At 40.8% G+C, this 25,865-nt stretch overlaps 1 protein-coding gene across 1 annotated transcript in view; it reads left to right on the top strand.

Annotated features, from left to right (window-relative positions):
- The window catches only part of PTPRM (protein tyrosine phosphatase, receptor type M), a 509,160-nt gene that overhangs the window by 288,495 nt on the left and 194,800 nt on the right, over positions 1-25,865 (top strand). The window contains exon 14 of the mRNA XM_015406598.1: positions 11,768-11,900. Coding sequence (XP_015262084.1) covers positions 11,768-11,900 — 133 coding nt within the window. The remainder of the gene's footprint in view (positions 1-11,767; positions 11,901-25,865) is intronic.

Raw genomic sequence — 25,865 nt, 5'->3', positions numbered from 1 at the left:
TTTTTTCTGTGGCAGTTTCATCTATAAAACAGTATAGTTACAAGAAAATGTTAAGAGGATACAGAATCGCCACGAAGTTTCTGTCCCCTTCCCCCTGCTCATGTGACTGCTGTTTCTCCTTCTTTTTGTAATGAACCACTGGCTCAAATACTCCGTATTTTCTTCCAGAAATTGCTGTGCTAGTGGGAGTATATATACTTTAAGTATGCTTACCCATGTGCAGCACAAATAAATAGCTACAGTTGGTGAATAATGCAGGAGAAGGATGGGAACAGAATATCTTTTGCTGATGGTGACAGTCCCATAAATGCTAAGCAATAATGTACAAACAAACCTGTTCCAGTTGTACAAAAATGTTGTAAAGAACCAATGAAAGTATCAGTTCAGTTTTATGATATGTATTATGAAAAACCTAGTAAAGAGTTCCATGTTCGACCATTATTAATGGCCAAAGCTGAGAGCTCCAAGGCTGTATTGTGTTAAATACTGACTGTTACGATGGTTCTGATGCCTGAAAACTTTGTGCACTGGCTGACATAGCAAAACCCAACAAGGAAATAAGAGCTCTCCTATGTATAGAATCCAAGCCTGCTATACAAATTGGTCTCTGAGAAATGCACTCATTTCTGCTTTGTAACCTGGTGAAAGATTACAGACGTCTGCCGACTGACTTCACAATAAACAGGCAACCTGTTTGCTTCCCCTTCAAAATCTGACTTCTCTCAAGATGCAGGCTTCTTAACTAGTGATGGCACAGTTGCCACATACGAAGCTTCCATGCTGTGACCATGTTCAGCACTCATTTGCTGAATCCCTCCCTAAACAGCCGGCTCTCACACACAAGCAAATGCCCAGACGGAAGTCCCTCCCTTCTTCTCCGCTCGTTTTTGCCCAGCTCCAACATCTTTTCTTTTTTGTTTACTTTTAGAAAGTTCTTAAATTGTGCTCCAGAGAGACAAAACTTTCTCTCGACAATATAATTCTTCTTGATTCCCTTTACTTCCTAGCTCTGAAACAGAATCCTTACCATAGAAAAATGGAGTGACTGAAACTTTCCACCTTTTCTAATTTGTCTCACTGCTCACATTATGTTCACTGTGAAGTCCTACAACATTCAGACGTAGTCTGATGTAGGCTTTCCATCCTGCCTAATGATGGGGAGAGGTTTTCAGGACATTGTAATATGTTTCTGTGGCTCAACAAAGAAACACAGTGAACAGGCCATTTTCTTGGAATTAGGAAAAGTGGTTGTATGTCTTTGCTTGAAACCTATGAAATTAATTTTTATTACCCATGCTCCCTTTGCAGTTTATCACAGCTGATTTCAGATTATGCATGCAAATCTGATAGAGGCATATAATTGCCCTTAACTTTGTGTTGTAAAAGCTAAGCTGTTTTAGTTAAGAAGAGTTTTAAGTGAAAATTACTGGAGCTAGCTGACCTTTTGTCAGTTCTAACTACAAAATAACCGCTTTAGTCAGTAAATCATAATTCAAACAACACTGTGCCATAAAGGCCATTTCATCACGCTGTTATGGAAGGTGAAACAAACTAAAATGAACGAAGCGAATATGAATTTGTTTGGGCACAGTTGGGCAATTTCTACCAAATTTGAAATACTTGTACCATCTGCATGGTACAGCTTGGCATGCAGCCCCATCCAAAATGTGTCAGCTTCGTTAGCAATTGAAAACACAAGAACAAAACATGAACTAATATCTCATTAAAAGTGAATGCCTGAACTTAATTTTTTTTAAAACCCACAAATTATATCTTTCATATTGAATTTCAAAAGCCAAATGTTCTCCAGTTATTGAACTAAAATAAAACCAGAACTATAATGACTACACATGGAAAATAGATCATCATAGTTACTTTACATCTCCCACTCATGAGATGAAGATATAGAACATGAACTCCTACATAATCCTTGGCAGGAGGATGGCTTCATCAGAATGTCAAATAAAGAGAGAAACTTTGGAGTGTGGGTGGATGTAAATAAAATTGGCTTCATTAATACATCTTGTTATATCCATGGTTTGAATAAATTCCAGTTTATTGTAATGTCTGGGTACTAAAACAAGGCTTGGATTCTATACCTTTTCTCCACGAATGGCTCTCTTTGGGTGCCACAGAGGGAGTCCTCTGTTGCAGAGCTCACATACTCTGGTGCTCGGCCCTTCCATTTGTGCCGTTCCAAAAATGTTTAGTGAGCCACATTACCTGATCGTTCCATACTTAGGGTTACCAGGACTCCTGATGCTTGCTTCTGTTGCCTCTCACCTGTATAAGGGGTGACAGTTGTTTTTTTAAGCCAGTTCAGAGATGCAATGAAACAACTAGACCAAAATGGGGAGTAGGGTTGCCAAGCACTATCATTGCACCAGTGGGAGGATTTAGGGGGTGGTCCAGGAGTGGGTGGTGACATCCCCAATGTGATGACATCACACAGAAGTGACGTCATCACATTGGCAATGTCGCACAGCAATGCTCTGTTTTTTGGGCAAACTGTGTCATTAAATTTGGGCTCAAACCAGAGTTTTGCCCAAAAATCAGAGCACTGCTGCACGACATCACCACTCTCACATGATGTCATCATGTCGGGGATATCACCAAGTGACATTGCTGTTTGGGGGCAGGGCTTCCCTGCCAACCAGCTGGCCAGTGCTGGGCAGAAACCCTGAAAATCAGGGGATCCCCCGCCCAGACCGGGAGTCTGGGAACCCTAATGGGGAGGGAAGGTTAACTGATAATCCTTAGCCAAGAATGAGGGAGAAAAAGACACTTTGCTTGTGGCCTACACTTTCCTACCCTTTTCCTGCCTATTTGTTGCTGCTGACCAGTAAGTGAACTGAATACATAGTGACACTTTGCCAGAATCCAAGCAATATAAGGGAGCTTGGGATAGCATCAGAGGATTCTAGTTTGACATAAGCAGCAGATTAACTGGCATTTACAAATCTGTATATCTGATAGTATAGCTAGAGTTTGTGCAACAAGGACTGTTTGTACTTAAAAATGCTGTTCTGGCTTTTCTTGGTTGCCACCACACTTCCAAAGAGCCACACCAAAGCTTCGTCACAGGCTTTCCCTTCCAAAAAGAAATGGTGTTGGGTTTTTTTTTCATCACAGCTAATGGTAGCAACACACTGACTTTTAAAATAACTTTTCCTTTGAGCACGCACTATATGTAGTGCCCCCCCCCCTAATGCCCTTTGTTTGGTTAGTGAATATAGCAGATAACTTTTCCTTTGAGCACGCACTATGCCCTTTGTTTGGTTAGTGAATATAGCTATAGCAATATATAGCTACAAGAGAAACAGGAATTAACACAGCTATTACAGCCAGGGGAAATGCCAGTTCATGAAAAAATGTTACTTTGAAGCATTGTGGGCTGCTGTAGGGTCTGACAATATTGCTTGCAGCATTAAAACCGAAATGAAATTAACCAATTTATGCCCGTTCCCATACCCTGCGCATGGTTGTTTTCTACTTCAAAATGGGAGGTGGGGATGCTTCCATAAAACACCGTTTTCTTTTCAACAATTTTCTGCACCTCTTTGAAAAAGCAGTGTGAAATTGTTGGCCAGAGGGTACTGACTGGAGGAAGGTGGAGCACTTCCCTACAATTAAGGCAGTTAGACTTGATACTCCATCTCTCATACTACAGATAAATAGCTGACTAGCTGGAGCAGATTGTGGATGAAACTTGCAGCTAATTGAAAGTTATATAATGAGAATGGATGATATTCACATCTGAATATAGCTGTCATCCCTGGACTCCACATTAAGTTCAATTGATCATTTATAACTGTATGACTAGCACTGAATTGAGGTTAAAAGTCCTGCCATATGACAAGGGCAGGCAATTTAACTGTCAGTGCAGCATAGCACGACAGGGAACACTGCTTGATTTCATGGGCAATAGGGATATGTTCTCTCTATCTGTCACTAAAAGTTCAGGCGTGGAAGTCTTTGTTTGCCTTCAGCAGTGTTGTCATGTAACCAGATTTGTACTATGTACCTCTGTGCTATCACCAAGTTCACTATGTGATGCCTGACTGTTAATGCAGGGTAGGGAAATAAATTTTAAAATGGCACCAAAGTAGCAATATATTAGGATTACAAACAAGCATGAAAAACTGTGAAATTCCACTAAGCTAGGAGGATTTTTAAAGGGCCTTTGAAACCCTGTTGAAAGCCCATTTTTTGAGCCTAAAATCAAAGCTCAAAATTTTTGCATAGCGTTAGTGTCTTGGTCTGATTTAATGGCTTTTCCTGTTCTGTTCTTCAGCCTTTCTCTGGCTTCTGCTCAGATTCTATTGCTTTAATCCAACTTTACTTTATATCACTTCACTTGTTGGTACCTATACCGTTTCACTGTAGAACTTATCAGATGACTAAAAGTTTTTGAACTCTACCATAAGATACTGACAGTACCCCATGCAAGAGTCAACAAAGCATGCCTTCTAAAAACAAAACTTCATCCTACCTCTCTGAGCACGAGGAACTCATACCTCTGGGAGATCCTGAAATTCATATTCAGTTTGTAATTAGACAGCTTTGAAACACCTTCATGGAGACAACTAGAGCTGCGGTGGCTCAAGTGGTTAAGATGCTGAACTGCAGGCTGTGGAAGGTCAGTAGTTCAGCAGTTCGAGACCCGAGTTGCCGCATGACGCAGTGAGCTCCTGTCTCTAGTTCCAGCTCCTGCCAACCTAGCAGTTCGAAAGCAAGAAATTGCAAGTAGATAAATAGGTACCACTTCAGGGGGAAGGGAACAGCATTCCATGCACCTTGGTGTTTAGTCATGCCAGCCACATGACCACGGAAATGTCTTCGGACAGCGCTGGCTCTTCGGCTTTGAAACGGAGATGAGCACCACAACCCTAGAGTCGGATTCGACTGGCTTTCGAGCAAGGGAACCTTTACCTTTACCTTTTTACAGATGCAAAGAAAGCTGCAGCAGTCCAGACAGCATTACTCTATTCTTCAGGGCAACAGAATAGATGCATTGAACATGGAATGGGAAGACCTGGATTCTAATCCTTCTCTTCATGAGGTTTACTGACTGAATTTTCTCTTAATCTATGTTACAGGGTTGTTGTCAGAATAAAATGGGGGAAGGGATGGTTTTCATGTGCCAGCTGAGGGCAGTTTTGTTTTCCCAGGCTTTTAAAGGCAATTAATGGTCTTACTGGTTTAAATTTTAGTGCTTCATTTGTCAGTATTTTGTTGTTTTACATTTGTGATGTAGCTTAAAATTTGCTGTGAACTGCCTTGAAACCATGGCTTAAAAGTGATATACAATTAAATAAATAAGAAAATAAAATGCACAACGCCCTGAACTCATTGTTATGAAAGGTGGGCTAAAAATGTAATAACTAATAAATAAAGTTATCTCTTTTCCAGCTGTGTCTGAGTGAAGGTGAAATGTATCGTTACTAACCCTTAGTAGGTTTTTGTACTTTCCACCTGTACACAGTTCTATAATTTACAGTACAATACTAAACAGAGCGGCACTCTTCGAAGTCTATTCAGTGGATTCAGAAGGGTGGAACTCTGTTTAGGATTGCACTGCTAATTAATGTTTATAGAATTGTGTTCCCATTGACAGTCATCAGGTACTTCAGAAGACAAGTATGGAGGGAATGATTCTGTGCTGTAATCCTTATCGTAAGCCCCAGGTCCTAATTAATCAGCTTCTAAAAGAGTTTTGAACACTAATCTGCACCACCAACAAATATCTGTTTTGCTTTAGCAGAAGAAACAATCTGACTGGCCTCCTAATGGCAAATTAGAACAATATAGTTTCTGTTTTTTAATATGATGGGATCTTCTGGAAATTTTACTGTAGGACAGGGGAGCTCATGGGCACATGGCACCTGCCAAGTGTTTTTACAAAGTGAGTGAGCCCAGGTGGCGCATTTCCCCAGCAGGGCTTTTGATTGGCCACTGGAGATCTGATTGGCTGTGCAGATTTTTAAAAACATTGCTTTGGCAGCACTGCCACCACAGCAAAAGGATCTTCACTGACTGAAGATAAGCTGTGTGTATGCAAGAAAATACAGAAACGGAAGATAGGCGGATTTTCCGGGCGCGATCACACCGCAACATCTGGGAAGCGTAGAGCTCCCGAGGCTTCCCGCCGAAGATGTGGAGTTAAAAACTAGTACCTCTGAGGTACTAGTTTCCGGAAACCATGGGGCAAGGGCTGGGGTCTGATCGCGTTTCCAGTGGTGGCATCCGGCGCCTGCCCATGTCCCTTCACAAACAGGGTTTTTCCCCCCCAAGTCTCCACAAGATGCGCACAAGCACCCAACGACGCATGCGCACAAAGAGGAAAGCGAAAGTGCCGTTTCGGCTTTAAAAAAAATGACCCCGTTTGTCACAGCAGCGGCACCTAGCCATTGCTGGTGTGATCGCGCCACGCCGCTTCTTTGCCGCGCTGCAGGATTGTCGTGTGATCACCACCCTCGTTTACCCGCCGGCGCCGAGGGAAGGACCCATGGTGTGCCGCCGGCGCGTCTGATCGCGTAATCGCGGATCAAACTGCGTCGGAGCAATTAGCCATGCGTCCCCCCCGCGATATCTGGCCCGTGTGACCGGGGCCTAAAAATGTCTTTTGTCAGAAGCATATCTTGCCTTGTGATCATATGGTCTGAATGCCTGAAACCAAAGCCATAGCTGACTTTGTACTAAGAATGATAAAATGAGCACGCAGCATTCTAGAAAGTGGATCAAGACTGAATGAAAGCTATTTTTGGTGGTAATTGTGCTGTGATTTCATCATCTATACACCTTTTGTCTGTTTGTTTTGGCAAATGGACCAACCAATTGTTAAGATTTGTCAGCATCTTTAATACGATTTGTTATTTTTAATGGCTGCCATAGGGCCACTACTTTTCCAAAATTGTTTTACTTAAGGTACTTGGGAGTTTCTGCCATAAGACTCATTCTGAATATTGCCACCCTGGGCAATATTTTTGTGGGCAATACTGGCATGCCAGTTGCATGGCCATTCTGGTACTAGCTCTAGAGAGGTTGAGGGTTCCCTTCAAAAGATTAGCTCAAAGTTCCCATAGATCCGGGTGGGCAGCCATGTTGGTCTGAAGCAGTAGAACAAGGTTTGAGTCCGGTTGCACATTTAAGACCACCAGAGTTTTATTTTTATTTATTTTTTTGGCCCCACGAAGGGGAATTTTTTTTATTTTTGCATTTTCTACACACTACATATATGGAATGGGGAAATGAATACTAATGCCCTATCACTATTACTATGGGAAATGGGTCAGGGAATTCTAGGTACATATAATCTACTGGATAGGGGGAGTAAAAACTACGATTCTATTCTAAATCTCCTACTGGATATGGGGAAGGGATAAAGACTAATACAAATCACGATCTGAAAAGCTTAAAAATAGATCTTTTAAACCTATTAGTACTGGTTATACAGAGATTAGTTTGATTATCAAAAGTATAAAGTTATTAGCTTAGCACAATTACTGCCCTTAGCACTCATGCTTTAGTTTTAGAGTCTTTTCTTCTTAGATTTCTTCGTTTTCTGCCGTTTGGGAGCGGCCGCTCCTTTCTCCGATTCAGATGATTCTAATGACGAGGAGATTTGGCTTGTTGATACTAGCTCTAGAGAGGTTGAGGTTTCCCTTCAAAAGATTAGCTCAAAGTTCCCATAAATCCGGGTGGGCAGCTATGTTGGTCCGAAGCAGTAGAACAAGATTTGAGTCCGGTTGCACCTTTAAGACCACCAGAGTTTTATTCAGGGTATGAGCTTTTGTGTGCACACTGGACTATAGTTCCCATAGGTCATTCCTTTCTCTGTCCTGAACAGCCAGAAGGCTTCTTCTGTGCTGCTTCTTATGTTGTTGTTGTTGTTCAGTCGCACAGTCGAGTCCGACTCTTCGCGAACCCATGGACCAGATCACGCCAGGCCTTCCTGTCTTCCGCCGTCCTCTGAAGTTTGCTCAATGCTGCTTCTTATGCAATACTTTAAACATTAACCCTATCTTGTATCTTCTGTAGTTCAACACTGCACAGTATTCCCTTGCATATTGTCATTCCTGGATATAACCTAGTTAAGAATTAGGGCCTCTGTGCTCTCCTGGATGATGAATACAGATTGACCTTCTGAACTGATGCATTGATTGCATGCCACATTGATTGACTGAGCATTTGACCCAATTCCTTCCTCTACCACACCTCACATGCATGGGTTGGTTTTCTGTTCAGGAATGAAATCAGTTCTTTTAAGATGAAATTTTATGCATTCGCTCACCCCTCCCACCCTTTTGCATTGTGGCAGACCCCTTGAATTAGATAATCAAAGGTAGAAATGTAGCCACTATAGGGCAATTTAGTCCTGTCCTATTTTGCATGATTCCATACTCCTAATCACAATGCAGCTGTCACACAAGGGTATAACATTTCATTTCACTGACCTTATCTGCAATATGAGTTAAGGGTAGGTGCTGAAAAGTGATATTACTTGGATCCTACTGCCTGCATAATAATTTGATTGCATGCCTCTTAAGGATATGAGGTTTTTTGAAGGGGTGATCATTTACCTTGCCCTTAGGAGGAACAGGGGAATATTTACTGGTATCTGTATAACACAGGTCAAGAGGTAGGGCCCAGAAAATAAAATCATAATGGTCTGAAAAGGTAGAAAATAGAAAATAAAAAACATCACAGGCTGGCTAATAATAGAAAAAATGTATTTCGTTGGTGACTGAGCTATGTACTGCCTATTTTAAAAAACTTTAGCATTACATCAGTTGATGGGAACACTTGTACAAAAAATTTAGGTGGGAGAGTTTTAAAGTGATACATTCAGTAAATGCATTTATAACAGAAGAGTGATGCTCTAATTAAAAGAAGGAGTTATTTGGGTACATGACATCAGAGAGGAAAAATAGAGGCTTTTCCTTGTTTTCAAGAAAGCAATCTTGTTTAACTTGCACTCAGTTTTCTTCACAATTATTTGTGAGATAGATCAAGATCTGAAGAAGTGAGCCGTGACTCACGAAAGCTCATACCCTACTACATACCTTGTTAGTCTTTAAGGTGCTACTGGACTCTTGCTCTTTTCTAATTATTTGTATGGTTATACCAAATGAGTTACGAGTTATTTACTTTCAAATGCGTTAAAACTAAATAATTGCCCTAGGTCATTCATGTTGGCTTATAAACTACAATCTAGTTCACATGCTAGATGTAGAAGGATGGGGGAAAGGTGCCTTTCCTTGTTGGGAAACTCTCTTAAAGAACTTACTAAAGACTGCCACCACTTGGGGATCTCCTGAGAACATCTAGACAGACCTGCTTGGAGTTCAGGTGTGTGTGGCCCCTGCTTGTAAAAAGCATTTAAAGGGTCCCTTTCAGTGCTTTTTACAAGCGGGGCTGCCAGCACCTGATCTCCAAGCAGCGAATTCACCATTTGAAGTTCAGGTGTGTGCAGCCCCCACTTGTAAAAGGCCTTTAAAGGGACCCTTTAAATGCTTTTTACAAGCAAGGGCCACTAGCACCTGAGCTCCAAGTGCTGAATTCGCCGCTCACAGTTCAGGCATGTGGTCAGCGGCTGCCCCTCTCCGTCCTCTCCTGCAAGTTTTAAGGGGCCCTCCAGCTGATCGGTGGGCCATGTGCTCCAGCCAGTCAGCTGGAGGGCCTTTTAAATCATGCAGGAGGGGAGGGAGAGAGGTGGCCACTGGTGGCTGCTCTTGGGGGGTGGGGCTTCCCTAAGTTAGATTCAGGTGGGTAGCCATGTACTAAATGAACCAAGTGATATATTGCAACCAGACTTCTTGATCTTATGACCTGCTGTGGAGATGCAGTTGTGGCATTTCCTGTGTTTGGTCCATAAGCTCCTGATTAGTTGCTGTTTATGACACTAGGGCCAAGTTCTGACACTGGTACCTCTTCGTTGTAAATGCTGGTCCCACCGCCCTAGCTGTGGCATAATGGAAAAGGAAACTGAGAGGGTGGGCATTCTGTAACCTGTGGAAACTGGCAGTTAGGCTCTTCTGTGCCAGAGATCAGGACTATATTTTTGTTTGTTGTTTGTTTTTTACCTGTATGTTGAAAAGTGAAAGAATAAAGACATAGGAAATACAGTGAAAAAGAAATGGACTTCCCTGTCCTTATGGGAAAGAGGTTTTCCTAAAATTATGTGACTGGAGTTGAAAGCATCCATTCCCACATTACCTGCCATTACTGTTAATTTTGCTGTATTAAAAATTCATGCTTTTTAGACAAATTAAGGTGCTTCATATCAGGCAAAACTGGACCAGTATGGCAAGGAATAACCCCATGATTATACTGCTTCAAAAGTAATACAGACTAACAGTGGTTAGTGCATACTTCAGTGTGCAGTTTTCTGATACCATGGATCATTTGTAGAGTTGCCCCCTCAGGGAGACGGGTGAGTGCTTCCTCACCACTGCTCAGTTGGCCAGAAAGATGGGAAATGTCAGGAAGCTGGAGGGATCTCAGCAGCATCCCAATAAGCTGATGTCACTTCCTGTGTGCCCAGATGTGATGTCAGAGTGTTGCTGGGTGGAGTTCCTGCAGAGAGATGCCAGTACATTGCCCCCACCACCCATAAGTCCCCTTGCCAGTGGCCAAAAATCTGTAGTAAAAAAACTGTCCCAGGATGACTAGACATTACTTTGATTTCTAGGCATATAAAAAGTTAGAATTTAATCAGGCCTTCAGAGTCCTTGATGAAACCCAGAGTATACTAGTCCCCAAACGTTAAACTTTAATTACATTTTATACTCTCCCCGCCCCTGCCCATGTCAATCCACAGGAACTTTAATGAGAAAGCTTATAAATCAGACTTGTTTCCAGGATTGTCTGTCCACCTTGTGAAGGTGACATGGTGCCTCAAATGATGAATACTGTCATGTTTTGATTAAAAAGTCAGAAGTCCTCTAAAAGGGTCAGCATAGTGAATTGAACAATGAATCCTTAACCGTTTTTTTCACGCTGAAATTATTCAACAAAGAAAATGGATGTTTCATGAGACATGGATTCTGACATTCTATCACATTCTATGGTAAATAGAACAAACAGTGGTTTTGTGTTTGTGCATGCGTGCGTGCGTGTGTTTGTAAAGAGGAAGCTATAAAAGCCAAAGACAGTAGCTGCTGTAAGGCACTGGTTATCTCATTTAAACAGATATTAAATGTGGGTGCCAGTAATGTGATCATCAGCTGCTTCCCATTTTGTGAATAAATTGCTAAGGAGGAGTCTTGCTTACCAGATGTGACCTAGATTTAGATTTCCAAAGGCAACAAAAAAGTCTATTGTGTAAAAACAAAACAATTTCTGGTAAAATGCATGGTAAATGGGTTTATCTCACATTTCCAGGTGTTTAAACTAATATGTTAAGGAATTACTGCTTCATTTATGAAAAATAATTGCAGAACATGTTCCACAAATCAAATTTGGATAAAGGCTTGTGATGGTGGTTGTGTTGTAGCAAGTTTTTTTAAATAGTAAAATGAACAGAGAGGTTGGATATGATAATAGACATTGGAATGGGGGGACAGGCTCACATAAAAGGGTGAGGTACTGAATATAGTACCAACATTTGGTTTAGGAGTATAAATACTTTGATATTTTTCCAGTGTATGTCAATTACTTTTTAAGAAATCCCAGTTATCAAAGCTTTAATGTTTTTCAATTGTCATTTAACAAATAAGTCTACTAATTCTTTTCTTCTGTGTTCTTTTAAAATATACATCTGTAGGTGCCGCTACTAGGAAACCAGACCCAGAGCCAGAGAAGCAAACAGACCACACTGTTAAAATTGCCGGAGTGATTGCGGGAATCTTGCTGTTCGTTATTATATTTCTAGGGGTTGTTTTGGCTATGAAGAAAAGGTGAGCAGTTATCCCTCTTTGTGTGTGCATATTTGTGTTGAAGCATCTCCTGTGGCAGTTTTGAGTAAGATACATACTAAGTTTTCAGCCACCTTAACAGAAAGAAATGCTGCTTATTCTCCCTAAAGCCCTGGTGGTGGTGTATAATACTGTAATATCTGACTCTCTCCTCCTGCAGCATTCTTATTAAATTAATGTTAGTGCCTATGTGTTAGCATTCTCAGGAAATTAATGTTAGTGCCTTCAAAACACCCTAAAGTCAATGATTCTAGAATTCTGCACTTTTATACTGCGGTGACAGTCGAAATGATATAAGAACAGTATTTTTCTCTGTCTTGGAGCAAGGATGAAAAAATAGAGGCATATTGATTCCTTAAAGAAATCTCAGGAAATTGTTTTGCTTGAATGTAAAAGAAAATTCACTCAGAACAGACAATATGATAGGACAGAAGTTTGAGTGGATCTGATGTTTGAATTTTTTTCAAGGCCATTTTTTGCTATACAATTTTTCCTATAAAAGCAAAGCAAATGACATTATTTTAAATGATGCTGACGACAACTTGTGGCATATTCATTTTGGTAACAGAAAGAGAGAGAGACTGACCATAATAGGGAAACACTGTAGAACATGTCTTAGCTGCTCCAGAACCTGTTCTTGGCATTGTTGACAGTGCAGCATCCCTATGAAAATGTTAAATGTTTTCAATGAAAACCTTCCTTTGCAGTTGTGTCTTTCCTACATGTGGCACTTATCACTGCAATTCCTATTGGTTTTATGTACCTTAAATGATCTCTGGAGCAGTTGCTATGAGTGAAAACTTCCAGATGTAAAATATGACAGCTTTTCAAAACTCTTCAAGTACGTTTAAGCCACCAGCAGATCAGTAGTGTCCCCGGAGCATGTGAGTGAAGTAGATGGCACTTACAGTGAAGAAGGGGATTGGTGAAAAAAGCAGGAAAAAGTGTCCAAAGAAAGTATAGGAACCCATGTGTAAACTAAACAAAATATTAAATGGTTAAATATTAATTGTAAGTCCTGGGTTGGAGTGTCAGAAATAATTTTGATATATGGCACTTTTAATTCCATCTGTAGTAGACAAGGTGGTAAATGTAAATGGAGTGAAGAGAGATAAAAGGCAGTGTCTCAAATAATGAAGGATCTGAATTACATGTCCATATTGAACAGTTTTCAGTATTTTCTTTGACGTTTGGGAGCTTCTCAGGGCCGTAGTTTATCCTTCACAAGAAATTACGTCAAAGTTTAGTTTACCTGATCTAAATATTGTGGGTAAGTATCTTTTTGTGTTACAGACCACACTGGTGCATTTTTATGAACTGGTAGGCAGCTTGGGGAGAATACTGTAAATTCTGTCAGTCAGTGTTTATATCATCTCTTACTAATTACGGAGGTTTCTAGGCAGAACTGCTGGTTTGCATCATTAAATGCCAATGTGGTTCAAGTGCGAGTGTGCTGCTCTACCCTTGTATGGTTGGAAAGGGGCACTATTTTTATTGTTACCTGCATTTTTATGAGTGGGGCAAATATCTCATTATCAATTATTAAAAAACAGTCAAGGATTCTTGATTTTATTATTGTTTTTGTTGCCTACTATGGGAATACCCTATATGCTCATTCGCTTCTTACTTTGTTGTTATTTTTAATAACCTTTATAAGGGGAAACTAAACTTTTGCCCTTTCAGTAGAAACTGAAAATTGAGAAAGTTTACATTCTACCAATATCAACTAAAGTCTAAAGAGAAGCCATTGTACATTTGTGTATGTTAGAGAACAAATTTTTCTTGAACAATTTGTTAACAAAATAGTAACTTTTCTTGCTTTAAAGATTAGTCTATATTTATATATGCAGCTGCCAAGTTACAGAATTTCAGTGTGGTCAGCGGTACCAGTATAACCACAGTCAAATAAAGCTGTGGCACACAGTTCACACAATAATTTTGGTTCAAATTATTTAGTAGTATTACTGGCTTGGAACCCACCTAACATTTCTGTGAAGAGGTGAAACTTACCTGCCTCCTCCTTCCTGCTACAGCACCACATGCCCCCAAAAGCTGTTCCCACTTGTGTGTGCAGAAATTTTAGGCAGGATCCAAAACTTTTATTTGCCTTCTAGCTACAGTTCTCCAGGTGGCACTGGGAGATCATCCACTGTTACAATTGATCTTCAGACAAGCAACATCAGTTCCCCTGGAGAAAACTGCTGCTTTGGAGGGTGGACTCTATGACATTATATTCTCCTGCTAAGGTCTCTCTCCTCCCCAAACCCTGCCCTCCCTAGGATCCCCAGGCTTCATCCCCTCCAAATCTTCAGGTATTTCCCAATCCAGAGCTGGCAACCCTACTTACAAAGCATGTCAAAAATATCAAACATAATTTAAAGTTGCCTCAACTAGTTCTAAACTAAAAAGAGTCATGTGGCACATTAAAAATTCTTTATGGAGTCATAGAATCATAGAATGTTAGAGTTGGAAGGGACCTTGCTGGTCATCTAGTCCAACCCCCTGCACTCTGCAGGAGCATAGCTGAAAGATAGCCCTACATACCTACAACATATCCGAAAGATGGTCGTCCAGCCTTTGCTTGAAAACGTCTAGTGAAGGAGCATCCACCACCTCCCGAGGCAGACTGTTCCACTGCTCAAGCACTCTTACAGTTAGGAAGTTTCTCCTGATATTTAGCCGGTAACGACTCCCTTGTAATTTCTACCCATTAGATCTAATCTTGCAATCCGGAGCAAGAGAGAATACATCTGCTCCATCTTCTACGTGACAGCCCTTCAAATACTTGAAGACTGCAATCATGTCCCCTCTAAGCCTTCTCTTTCCCAGGCTAAACATACCCAACTCTTTCAGCCTTTCCTCATAAGACTTGGATTCCAACCCTCTCACCATCCTGGTTGTCCTCTTCTGGACACGCTCGAGCTTGTCAACATCCTTCCTAAAATGTGGTGCCCAAAACTGGACACAGTACTCCAGGTGAGGCCTGACCATAGCAGAATAGAGCGGAACTACCACCTCCCGTGATCTGGACACAATGCTTCTGTTAATGCATCCTAAGATTGCATTAGCTTCCTTCACAGCCACATCGCACTGCAGGCTCATGTTTAACTTGTGATCAACCAGAACACCTAGATCCCTTTCACATGTGCTGCTGTCAAGCCAAGTCTCTCCCATTCTATATCTGTGCCTTTGATTTTTTGTACCTAAGTGTAGGACTTTGCACTTATCTCTATTGAAATTCATTTTATTTGTCTCAGCCCACTGTTCTAGCCTATCTAGATCATTTTGAATTCTGACTCTGTCTTCTTCAGAATTAGCAATCCCATCTAGCTTCGTGTCATCTGCAAATTTGATAAGCATCCCCTCTGTCTTCCTCCAGGTCATTTATAAAAACATTGAACAACATCGGGCCTAGGACCGAGCCCTGTGGCACTCCACTGGAGATGCATGATATGTTTTCAGCTGGCAGGCATAGATCTTTCAGAGAAGCCTTCCTACAGGTGATGAGGGTTTTCCTTTGGAGGAATGCTTTGCTGAATGGAGTGGTGGTTTTCATAAGTTCTGACCTTTTACTGAATCAGAAAATGGATTTGGGAATACAGGGTTGGAAATTAGACTAGAAAAAAATCTGCACATATTCCAGTGTCGTTTTTTCTACACATTTCTTCATGCACTTCTGAAAAATGGCACGGAAACTTGTGCAGTGTTTTTTGCTTACCTGAAATGTTGCCACAGACCTCTAGCCAATCTCTCTGACTTAACAAAAGGGTCCAAACTATTTGTGTAAACTCCTGGGAAACTAAAAGACCATCATGGAATTTAAGTTCACTTTTCTCATGCAGTTCTCTGTAACCAGGTATATATGGAAATGCACCTTTGGATATAGTTCACTATTTTAGTAACTTTGGCAGTGCTCCATACCTCTCAAAAATGTGTCCATTCTGTGGGTATATTAGTTGATTGCTCAAGGTTTCTAATTTCCTATGAAGATCACTGAACTACATTCACATTAAATATTAAGCTAGCTCATTTTATGTCTTGGGTAGATCGCGTGCCAATGTGTAAGCTTGCTCATTTCCCACAGGACTTCAGAGTGCAACAGGTCTTTCTGAGGTTAACTAGCATGATAGTTGGCAGTGTAGGATATGCATCAAAGCACAACTTGTTCATATGGGTAACATATGGCAGAGCAGGGGGCAGGAAGAAGCAGCATACTGTCCAATGAGTGCCCAGTTGTTTATATTAGCATCATAACTGTTCCACTGCAACATTCTTTCTCCAAAATTGGCAGAGGGAGGAGATGGTATTTAATTTTCACTCCTGTTAATTGGATCACTAAAGTCCTTGCTGGAGTTTGGTCAGAATCCATTCCCACAATCAGGATGAGGTTTTCACTCATCATAAAACTTGCTATAGTTTTATAACATGTGCCAGTGTAAAACTGGACTTGAGAATGTGTTTCAAGGTCATTCTTGGTCACTGTTCAGTAAAAAGCTTATTTAAAAAGATAACCTATGGGTCAGAGCACTTCCTCCAGTGTTCCCTGGCCAAGCTCTGGAGACCATAATCATACAATTGCATAAAGGCAGCTGGCAAAAGTAGACTCAAGCTCTACAACGGGGGTGGCCAAACTGCAGCTTGAAGAGTTTTTGTAAAGCTGTCATATGTTGAAAGGCTTCTTTTAAGTGGAAGGAATAATGTCCATTTTTCATATTATCTTATTGGTATGGGAGCCATTGGAACACCTCTATTCTTGCACAGCTGCAATAATATCAAAAATGCAAGTAATGAGTAAGGGGCTCCCAGTACAGTTCTTTCCCATGCCAGCATCATATCTGCCAGAAGTTAAGCATAGTGGTATAAGAGGGAGCCATGTTACAGACCTTCCAGAGTGATCTGGAAGTTCTGAATTACTAAAGCAACTTAAAATGGACTCACAGTGACTCCCCAGTTTCTAAAAGGTGTGGATGACCTTCCCTAGTCAAATGTAGCACAAAACTGTAGATGACCTTCCCTAGTCAAATGTAGCACAATTACCATAATTCGTACACGCAATTATGAATGTGGTTCCAGATGATGGTGTCATCAGTCCACCATTCTCTTGATCTTTTCTTGTTATGGTCTTGTATTTCTTAGGAGGTTATTATTTCTTGTTTTTGATTTTGTGCAAATAAGAAGTACGATCTCTTGCTGTGTGGGTGGTCTTTGTGTTGCTGTTTTACCATGTTCTGAGACATACAAATTGTTATTGCCTCTTTGTTCCAGTAAAACAATAAACCTTTATAACATATTTTAAAATTCTGTTGAAAACTGAGGAACTCTCAGAATTTCCATGTAATTTCAAATGCATTTGCAAGGAGTAATGTGAAGACAGGAACTATAGTATGGTTAAATAAGGGTCATTAGAGCCACTGAGTCCCAAGAGAAGATAAGGTAATGCAGGACACAGAATATTTCCCTTCAGCATGTAGATAGCAGGCTGCATGGGGAGCAGCACATTGAACCCCACCTCCATGCCTCAGACAAGCACTCACACAAGCATTATTGCATTAACAGTCCTGTTTATTCAGACAATTACAGATGTGGTTTACTTCTTCCACTTTGCCTGATCCTGCTTTATTTTATGGGGCTGAACGCTGCCTCTCCCAGCTGACAGAGGGTGAGGGTACTTGCCCTAGAGTATCTCCTGGTTCCACCAAGAGCTTTCTGGCCTACCAGGTTTGGCCTCAGGCGGACCCTCTCTCTCCTTTTCAGCCCTCTCCATCCAGCCTTCTGCTTCCTTCTCTTCTTCTTCACTATCTATTTCTTCCCTCCAATGCTGCTGGTTGTCTTCCCGTCTTGTCTCCAGCTCCACCCCTGCTCCTTAAGAACCATCCTCCCTCACCACCCATCTCCTGGGTCTCCTCCCTCATCTTGCCCCAGCTAAGGTTGTACAGGGCTTGCCAGCTTTCTCTCTGTGGCCATGCTCTATGCCCCGCCTGATGTCCATGCCAGCAAAGACAGCCAGATCCCAGCAGGCTGGAAGCAGATGCTGTCCTACCTTGCAGTGGGGGCCAGCTGCACCTATTTGTTTGGTGTTGTCATTACATGTATCTCAACAGGCCAGTATTGTCTTCTTGTGTCTCCCAACTGGCTGGTAAGTCCCTGTTGTGGCCACCTCAGCCAGCTGTCCAAAACATGATTTTTTTTTTCAGAGAATGCATGTTTTCAAAATTATGATGACATTAAAAGTCAGATAGGAGCATCTGGACTTCCTTTTTATCAAGGACAAATTCCCAAGGCACAGCCCTTTGACTTGGCAAGCCATGATACTCTATTTTTAATGTTTTTTCGTATGGCGGTGCAAGCCTTCTTTTTTGACTAAATTCTTGGAAATAAACAGAATAAATGTTTTCATGGAAGACCTATAGGGATATCATAAGGGAATTTTTGTATTAAAATGTTATTAATATTTCCCTTTTATTTAGTACATTTTATTCTTATTATATACTGGGTTCAAGACGCATTGCAGTGAACAGCTCTACTTTATTAAGTGACTCAGCAGATACAAGACCAAAACCACAGGGCAACAGCTCTGTTTAAATAGCATGCATAAACCACACTCAAACATACCCAACTCATAACGATAGGCTATTTACATTACATTTGTTTCTCATTGGTCACCTCCAGAGTCCTGATGGGCTATTGTTCTAGAGATGTGTTCAAGACACCTCCAGAGTCTTGGCTATTGTCCAAGCTCAGCCAGTCTCTGGTACCCAGTCCTGGAATATTCCAGCCCTAATACATAACAATTCTTAAGAAGTCTACTATGCTCCATAGTTAGACAACTCTGAATGTAGGCATCAGAGTAATAGACTAATAATATTTAGCCACCTAGAGTAAGAGACGAAGGACTTTAGAGAAAATCAATAATTTTAATAATTGCTTAGAGTCCAGCTTCATGTGATACCATGTTCTGTGCCTACAGTTCATGATCATTTTTTCTTTTAAATACTAGGAATGAGAGCCTTCAATTTGGATTGGAACAGTGGTACAGGAGCATGAGGCAGTCTTAGTTATTCTGGGGCCTTTGATAAAGGCATCCAGAGGGGTCTCTCCCACCCTCTTTTTCTTCAAAGGGTGAACCAGCAGACCTCACCCTGGGCAAGGTGAGTGGGAACCATATAAGCTGGCATCTCTTCCTCTCCTCTGCCATTGGGGGGAGTTCCACAGGTGAGGTGCCACCACTGAAAAAGCCCTGTATCTGGTTGCCAACTGCTTCATGTCAGAAGATAGGCACAGAAAGCAGAGCTTGTGAACAAGCTCTAACTGGCAAGCTGGACAGTATGGGAGAATGAAATCCTTCAAGCACCCTGGTCTTAAAAGTAAGAACCGGTTCCTTGATTTGTGCCTAGAAAAAGTTCAGCAGCCAGTGCAGCACAGATCTTTCAGCGATCCCTATATCCCTCATCTGACAGTATCCTGGCTGCCTCATTTTGGTCCAGCTGAAGTTTCCAGACAGTTTTCAAAGGCAGCCCAATGCAGAGCACATTACAGTAATCTAACCTGGAATGTTTACCACCATGTCAAGGTTGTACTTTTCAGGGAACAGCCGTAGCTGGGATATCAGCCAAAGCTGATAAAAGGTGCTAGATGCCATAAATGAGACTTGAGTCTCCAACTGTAGGCCAGGATCCAACAGCCTGCATACGGGAGTGCAACCCTCTCCAGAACAGACTGACTCTTCAGTCCTTGAGCAGCTCCTCGGTCTTGTCTGCAGTGAACTTCCATTCCATCTAAAAATGCTGAGTCAATGGGGTTTTTTTAAGTCTAAGAGCACATTGTAAATTGCAGCATGAGTTGGGCTGCTGTTCAGCCAATGGCATATGAACCACTGCAGCAATGCTTTTGCCTTTTTTAAAGAAAAAAATATTTTACTATTTAAGGGGATACAACATGAAAACAGCAATGCTTTTTCCTGAGGGTACCATGAGAAATCCAGACCACAAGGGAGGAGTCCATGTAGATTCTTCCCACGTTGTTCCTCTGTGAGGTAGAATCCTCCCACATGGCCTATGGCTTTTCATGATACCCCAGTGGTATATGTTAAACTGGCAATTCACCCACTTTAACTTCAGTAACTAGTATAACTTAGCTGAATTTTTGATGGCTTAATATTCTTTAAAGTTCCTGTAATGCACACCAAGCCACATTCTCATTGTATGTAGAAGCCTTAGGCCCTAACGAATTTTCAGGATTGTGATCTAAAGCTGCAAATATTAGTCCAGCTTAAAATGAGGTCTGAAGCAATCCTTTTCTAAGTGATTTAATGTTTCTTGTAGTTTGTGGTGCTGGGCTTCTTAAATTAATCGTGTTTGAAAGTATTTTCTTCTCAGGCTTCATAGACTGTAATTGGGCATTAAGAACTGCAACATCTAATTGTCAAGGATTCTGATAGATAAAAGCTCATGATTTGTTTTTATAAAAACTTGATATAAAAACATTTTGAGGATCTTTCTCTTCATTTTTCTTTCCTTAGTTCAAAATGTAATTCGATGCATTCTGAAATTAAAGTACCTTACTCTGCAACTATTTGAATACAGAATGATTCATTTCAATGAATTTTCGGTAGACGTTTGCTCCCCAGCACTTTACAATCTTGCACCAATTAATTATATTTTTTCCTCAAATTATTATACAGATTCTGGAAGTAGGGAGCATTTATACCAATTACACTGTATTGCTGTTATTACAACATATGATAACGCGTAGGAACTGCTGTGTCATGAGATTCTAAATAAGTAGTGAGTAATTCTGAAAGCTGGGAAACACGACTACATTTATTTAACACATGCTTTCATCTCACCACAGTTATTTCCATAGGATGCATCAGTGTGTTCTTTATTCAAGCTCTGCTTTGTGGTTCCTGGATTTGGAGTGGAGGGCTGTTGCTGTTCTTTTGCATGACTCAAAAATGCAAGAACATACAGCGCTACAGCTTTCCTAGTGAAAGAACATATTGCATTCTCCCTCTAAACAGAATTTTAACAGGTGTGCATTTAGCAAATATGCCACATGTGATTAAATATTAAGCACGAAGCTTCTTGTGTTTATACAATACTGTTAGCGTCAGAAAAATAGGACTAAAAACTGGCAAACATTTCTACAGGCAAAGAAGATGAGAGAGAAAATTTGATGAAAGCCTCATTTTTCAAAGGGATGCCTGCAGCATGTAGCTGGAGGCAAGTTAACACGAGCGGTAATCCTTTGTAAGGCCTATTTATATAGGGGTGTGGGGGTGCCATAGTCAGAAGTACTGTGCTGTGAAGATTACAAGTACCTATAGTGCTTATTTTCATCTTTCACCTTATTGCTACTGAAGTATTATTTTTAGTCTGCTTCAGCTGTATGAAGAAAAGGCATGATTAAGCTCTATTATAATTTAATGAGGATTTAGAATTTAAAGGAAACATTCCTGTTTTTCTTTCTAGGCAACATTGTTGCCTGTAGGGTCCCCCCATTTTTCCTTACAAAGGAGGATGTCATAGTTAGAACAGAAGCACTAGTAAGGTTGCCCAGCCTCAGAACTAGGAGGAAACCAGGGGATGGGGAGAGGGGGGAGCAGCCATCAGCTTTAGCATGACATCACTTCAAGGGGAAAAAAGCTGGAAAAGATGTCATTCCTCTCTAGGAATCACTGGAGTCTTTGTGGCTTTTAAGTAATTCCTAGAGAAGTGTGACATAACCTCTAGGATTTCCTGGAAGTGACATCATGTCATAGGCCTAACAGCCATTTTTAAATTTATTTTTCTCCTGATACCATTCCAAAAAAGGAACTGAGAATTGGGGGGGAGGGGTAGCATACTACAAATATGACAAACATATGACATACCTATCTTCTTTATTGGTTCCAAATATGGACTTGTAAGTAGGAGAGATCATTGGATCCCTGGTGTAGTCTACCCATTTTCCTATGGCAAAGCATAGTACAACTGTGGAAGGAGCAACTGTTTTATATTGGTCTACTTGCGTTATCCTTTATGAAGCTGCAGTCATCTTTTTTACCAATTATTTCAAAAGGATTGAAGCAAGAGTGTTGAGGATAACAGGAAAAGTATGTTACTTTGCCCTTTTCCGAGCAAAAATACTTGCACAAATTTATAATTAAGTACATATTTGGCTGTGTACAAAATTTAGTTTTGATGTTACGTTTCAAATTCAGCCAGCCATAATATTCACACTCTTGAGTTCTTTTACCACCTCTAATACTAAGCAAAAGGAATTGGTTTGTATCCTGTTCAGTACTGTTCAGTAATATCTGAAGCCTTCCTCTGTTGGTAGTAGCTGACATTTTTTCCAGAGGAACTTTACCTTCCATCAGATGAAAACTCTTAGAGTGTGGAAGACTTCAGACTTTACTGAGAGAAGTGATAGGATACAAGCCAAAATATCTCTCTATATACTAATGCTGCTTTAAAGTGGCAACATTCCATGGAGTGCAACCCTCTCCAGAACAGGCTGACTCTTCAGTCCTTGAGCAGCTCCTCAGTCTTGTCTGCAGTGAACTTCTAAAAATGCTGAGTCAATCTTTTGTGTTTTTTTTTTTTAAGTCTAAGAGCACATTGTAAATTGCAGCATGAGTTGGGCTGCTGTTCAGCCAATGGCATATGAACCACTGCAGCAATGCTTTTGCCTTTTTTAAAGAAAAAAATATTTTACTATTTAAGGGGCTACAACATGAAAACAGCAATGCTTTTTCCTGAGGTACCATGAGGAATCCAGACCACAAGGGAGGAGTCCATGTAGATTCTTCCCAAGTTGTTCCTCTGTGAGGTAGAATCCTCCCACATGGCCTATGGCTTTTCATGATACCCCAGTGGTATATGTTAAACTGGCAATTCACCCACTTTAACTTCAGTAACTAGTGTAACTTAGCTGAATTTTTGATGGCTTAATATTCTTTAAAGTTCCTGTAATGCACACCAAGCCACATTCTCATTGTATGTAGAAGCCTTAGGCCCTAACGAATTTTCAGGATTGTGATCTAAAGCTGCAAATATTAGTCCAGCTTAAAATGAGGTCTGAAGCAATCCTTTTCTAAGTGATTTAATGTTTCTTGTAGTTTGTGGTGCTGGGCTTCTTAAATTAATCGTGTTTGAAAGTATTTTCTTCTCAGGCTTCATAGACTGTAATTGGGCATTAAGAACTGCAACATCTAATTGTCAAGGGTTCTGATAGATAAAAGCTCATGATTTGTTTTTATAAAAACTTGATATAAAACATTTTGAGGATCTTTCTCTTCATTTTTCTTTCCTTAGTTCAAAATGTAATTCGATGCATTCTGAAATTAAAGTACCTTACTCTGCAACTATTTGAATACAGAATGATTCATTTCAATGAATTTTCGGTAGAAGTTTGCTCCCCAGCACTTTACAATCTTGCACCAATTAATTATATTTTTTCCTCAAATTATTATACAGATTCTGGAAGTAGGGAGCATTTATACCAATTACACTGTATTGCTGTTATTACAACATATGATAACGCGTAGGAACTGCTGTGTCATGAGATTCTAAATAAGTAGTGAGTAATTCTGAAAGCTGGGAAACACGACTACATTTATTTAACACATGCTTTCATCTCACCACAGTTATTTCCATAAAATGCATCAGTGTGTTCTTTATTCAAGCTCTGCTTTGTGGTTCCTGGATTTGGAGTGGAGGGCTGTTGCTGTTCTTTTGCATGACTCAAAAATGCAAGAACATACAGCGCTACAGCTTTCCTAGTGAAAGAACATATTGCATTCTCCCTCTAAACAGAATTTTAACAGGTGTGCATTTAGCAAATATGCCACATGTGATTAAATATTAAGCACGGAGCTTCTTGTGTTTATACAATACTGTTAGCGTCAGAAAAATAGGACTAAAAACTGGCAAACATTTCTACAGGCAAAGAAGATGAGAGAGAAAATTTGATGAAAGCCTCATTTTTCAAAGGGATGCCTGCAGCATGTAGCTGGAGGCAAGTTAACACGAGCGGTAATCCTTTGTAAGGCCTATTTATATAGGGGTGTGGGGGTGCCATAGTCAGAAGTACTGTGCTGTGAAGATTACAAGTACCTATAGTGCTTATTTTCATCTTTCACCTTATTGCTACTGAAGTATTATTTTTAGTCTGCTTCAGCTGTATGAAGAAAAGGCATGATTAAGCTCTATTATAATTTAATGAGGATTTAGAATTTAAAGGAAACATTCCTGTTTTTCTTTCTAGGCAACATTGTTGCCTGTAGGGTCCCCCCATTTTTCCTTACAAAGGAGGATGTCATAGTTAGAACAGAAGCACTAGTAAGGTTGCCCAGCCTCAGAACTAGGAGGAAACCAGGGGATGGGGAGAGGGGGGAGCAGCCGTCAGCTTTAGCATGACATCACTTCAAGGGGAAAAAAGCTGGAAAAGATGTCATTCCTCTCTAGGAATCACTGGAGTCTTTGTGGCTTTTAAGTAATTCCTAGAGAAGTGTGACATAACCTCTAGGATTTCCTGGAAGTGACATCATGTCATAGGCCTAACAGCCATTTTTAAATTTATTTTTCTCCTGATACCATTCCAAAAAAGGAACTGAGAATTGGGGGGGAGGGGTAGCATACTACAAATATGACAAACATATGACATACCTATCTTCTTTATTGGTTCCAAATATGGACTTGTAAGTAGGAGAGATCATTGGATCCCTGGTGTAGTCTACCCATTTTCCTATGGCAAAGCATAGTACAACTGTGGAAGGAGCAACTGTTTTATATTGGTCTACTTGCGTTATCCTTTATGAAGCTGCAGTCATCTTTTTTACCAATTATTTCAAAAGGATTGAAGCAAGAGTGTTGAGGATAACAGGAAAAGTATGTTACTTTGCCCTTTTCCGAGCAAAAATACTTGCACAAATTTATAATTAAGTACATATTTGGCTGTGTACAAAATTTAGTTTTGATGTTACGTTTCAAATTCAGCCAGCCATAATATTCACACTCTTGAGTTCTTTTACCACCTCTAATACTAAGCAAAAGGAATTGGTTTGTATCCTGTTCAGTACTGTTCAGTAATATCTGAAGCCTTCCTCTGTTGGTAGTAGCTGACATTTCTACCAGAGGAACTTTCCCTTCCATCAGATGAAAACTCTTAGAATGTGGAAGACTTCAGACTTTACTGAGGGAAGTGATAGGATACAAGCCAAAATAGCTCTCTATATACTAATGCTGCTTTAAAAGTGGCAACATTCCATGCGCTCCCATTGGCTGTAAAATGCTTTCCCTCAGCCATTGCCATCAGCCGCCACTCAAGAGTATTCATGTGCCATTGGCTGGGTTCTGGGTCTGCTCCTCTTCCCCACCCACTCCCCCTTCAGCCACTCTGCAAATGGCTTTCTCTCTTGACAAAGACACTTCTCCTGCTTTCCTCCTGTGTGGGAGTAATTTTTCTCTCAGTGGCTGTTGGTAGGTGTAACGAAATGGCAGTTATCTGTGTTTGTAAGATGACTGTTGTCTGTGGTTGTTTGTTTAAAATGTTCCCCCTTAAGGTTTAATTGAGCTGTAGTTCCAGAGAGGGGCCTGTAGTAATATCACTCACTGGGTTGAATGGGGCTTCATCATCTGCTGGACTACAATTCCCAGCTGCCCCAAGGCCAAAAAGAGTGGGAAAAGAGGGACTGTCCCAAGAGGCAGGACAGCATCAATATAGACTGAAGCCCATACAGAGTAGAGGCAGTGTTCATCCTACAGGAGGTTAGGAAAGGCTCCTGCTGCCTGTGCTGACCAGGCTGTCCAGGCCACAAGCCACAGATGTGGGGGAGCCCTGGGAGGCAGCAGAAATTCAGCCACTCCACAGTCGGCTTGACTGGGGAATGGATGGAAGTTTCCTTGCTCTCTTGGACCAGAGAGAGAGAGAAGTTAGAGCAGAGAGCCATAGGCCGGTGTGTAG

Source organism: Gekko japonicus, unplaced genomic scaffold, assembly GCF_001447785.1.
Source record: "Gekko japonicus isolate JY-2015 unplaced genomic scaffold, Gekko_japonicus_V1.1 scaffold138, whole genome shotgun sequence".
In the NCBI taxonomy this organism is placed as follows: domain Eukaryota; kingdom Metazoa; phylum Chordata; class Lepidosauria; order Squamata; family Gekkonidae; genus Gekko; species Gekko japonicus.
This window is presented reverse-complemented; position numbering and strand designations above follow the sequence as displayed.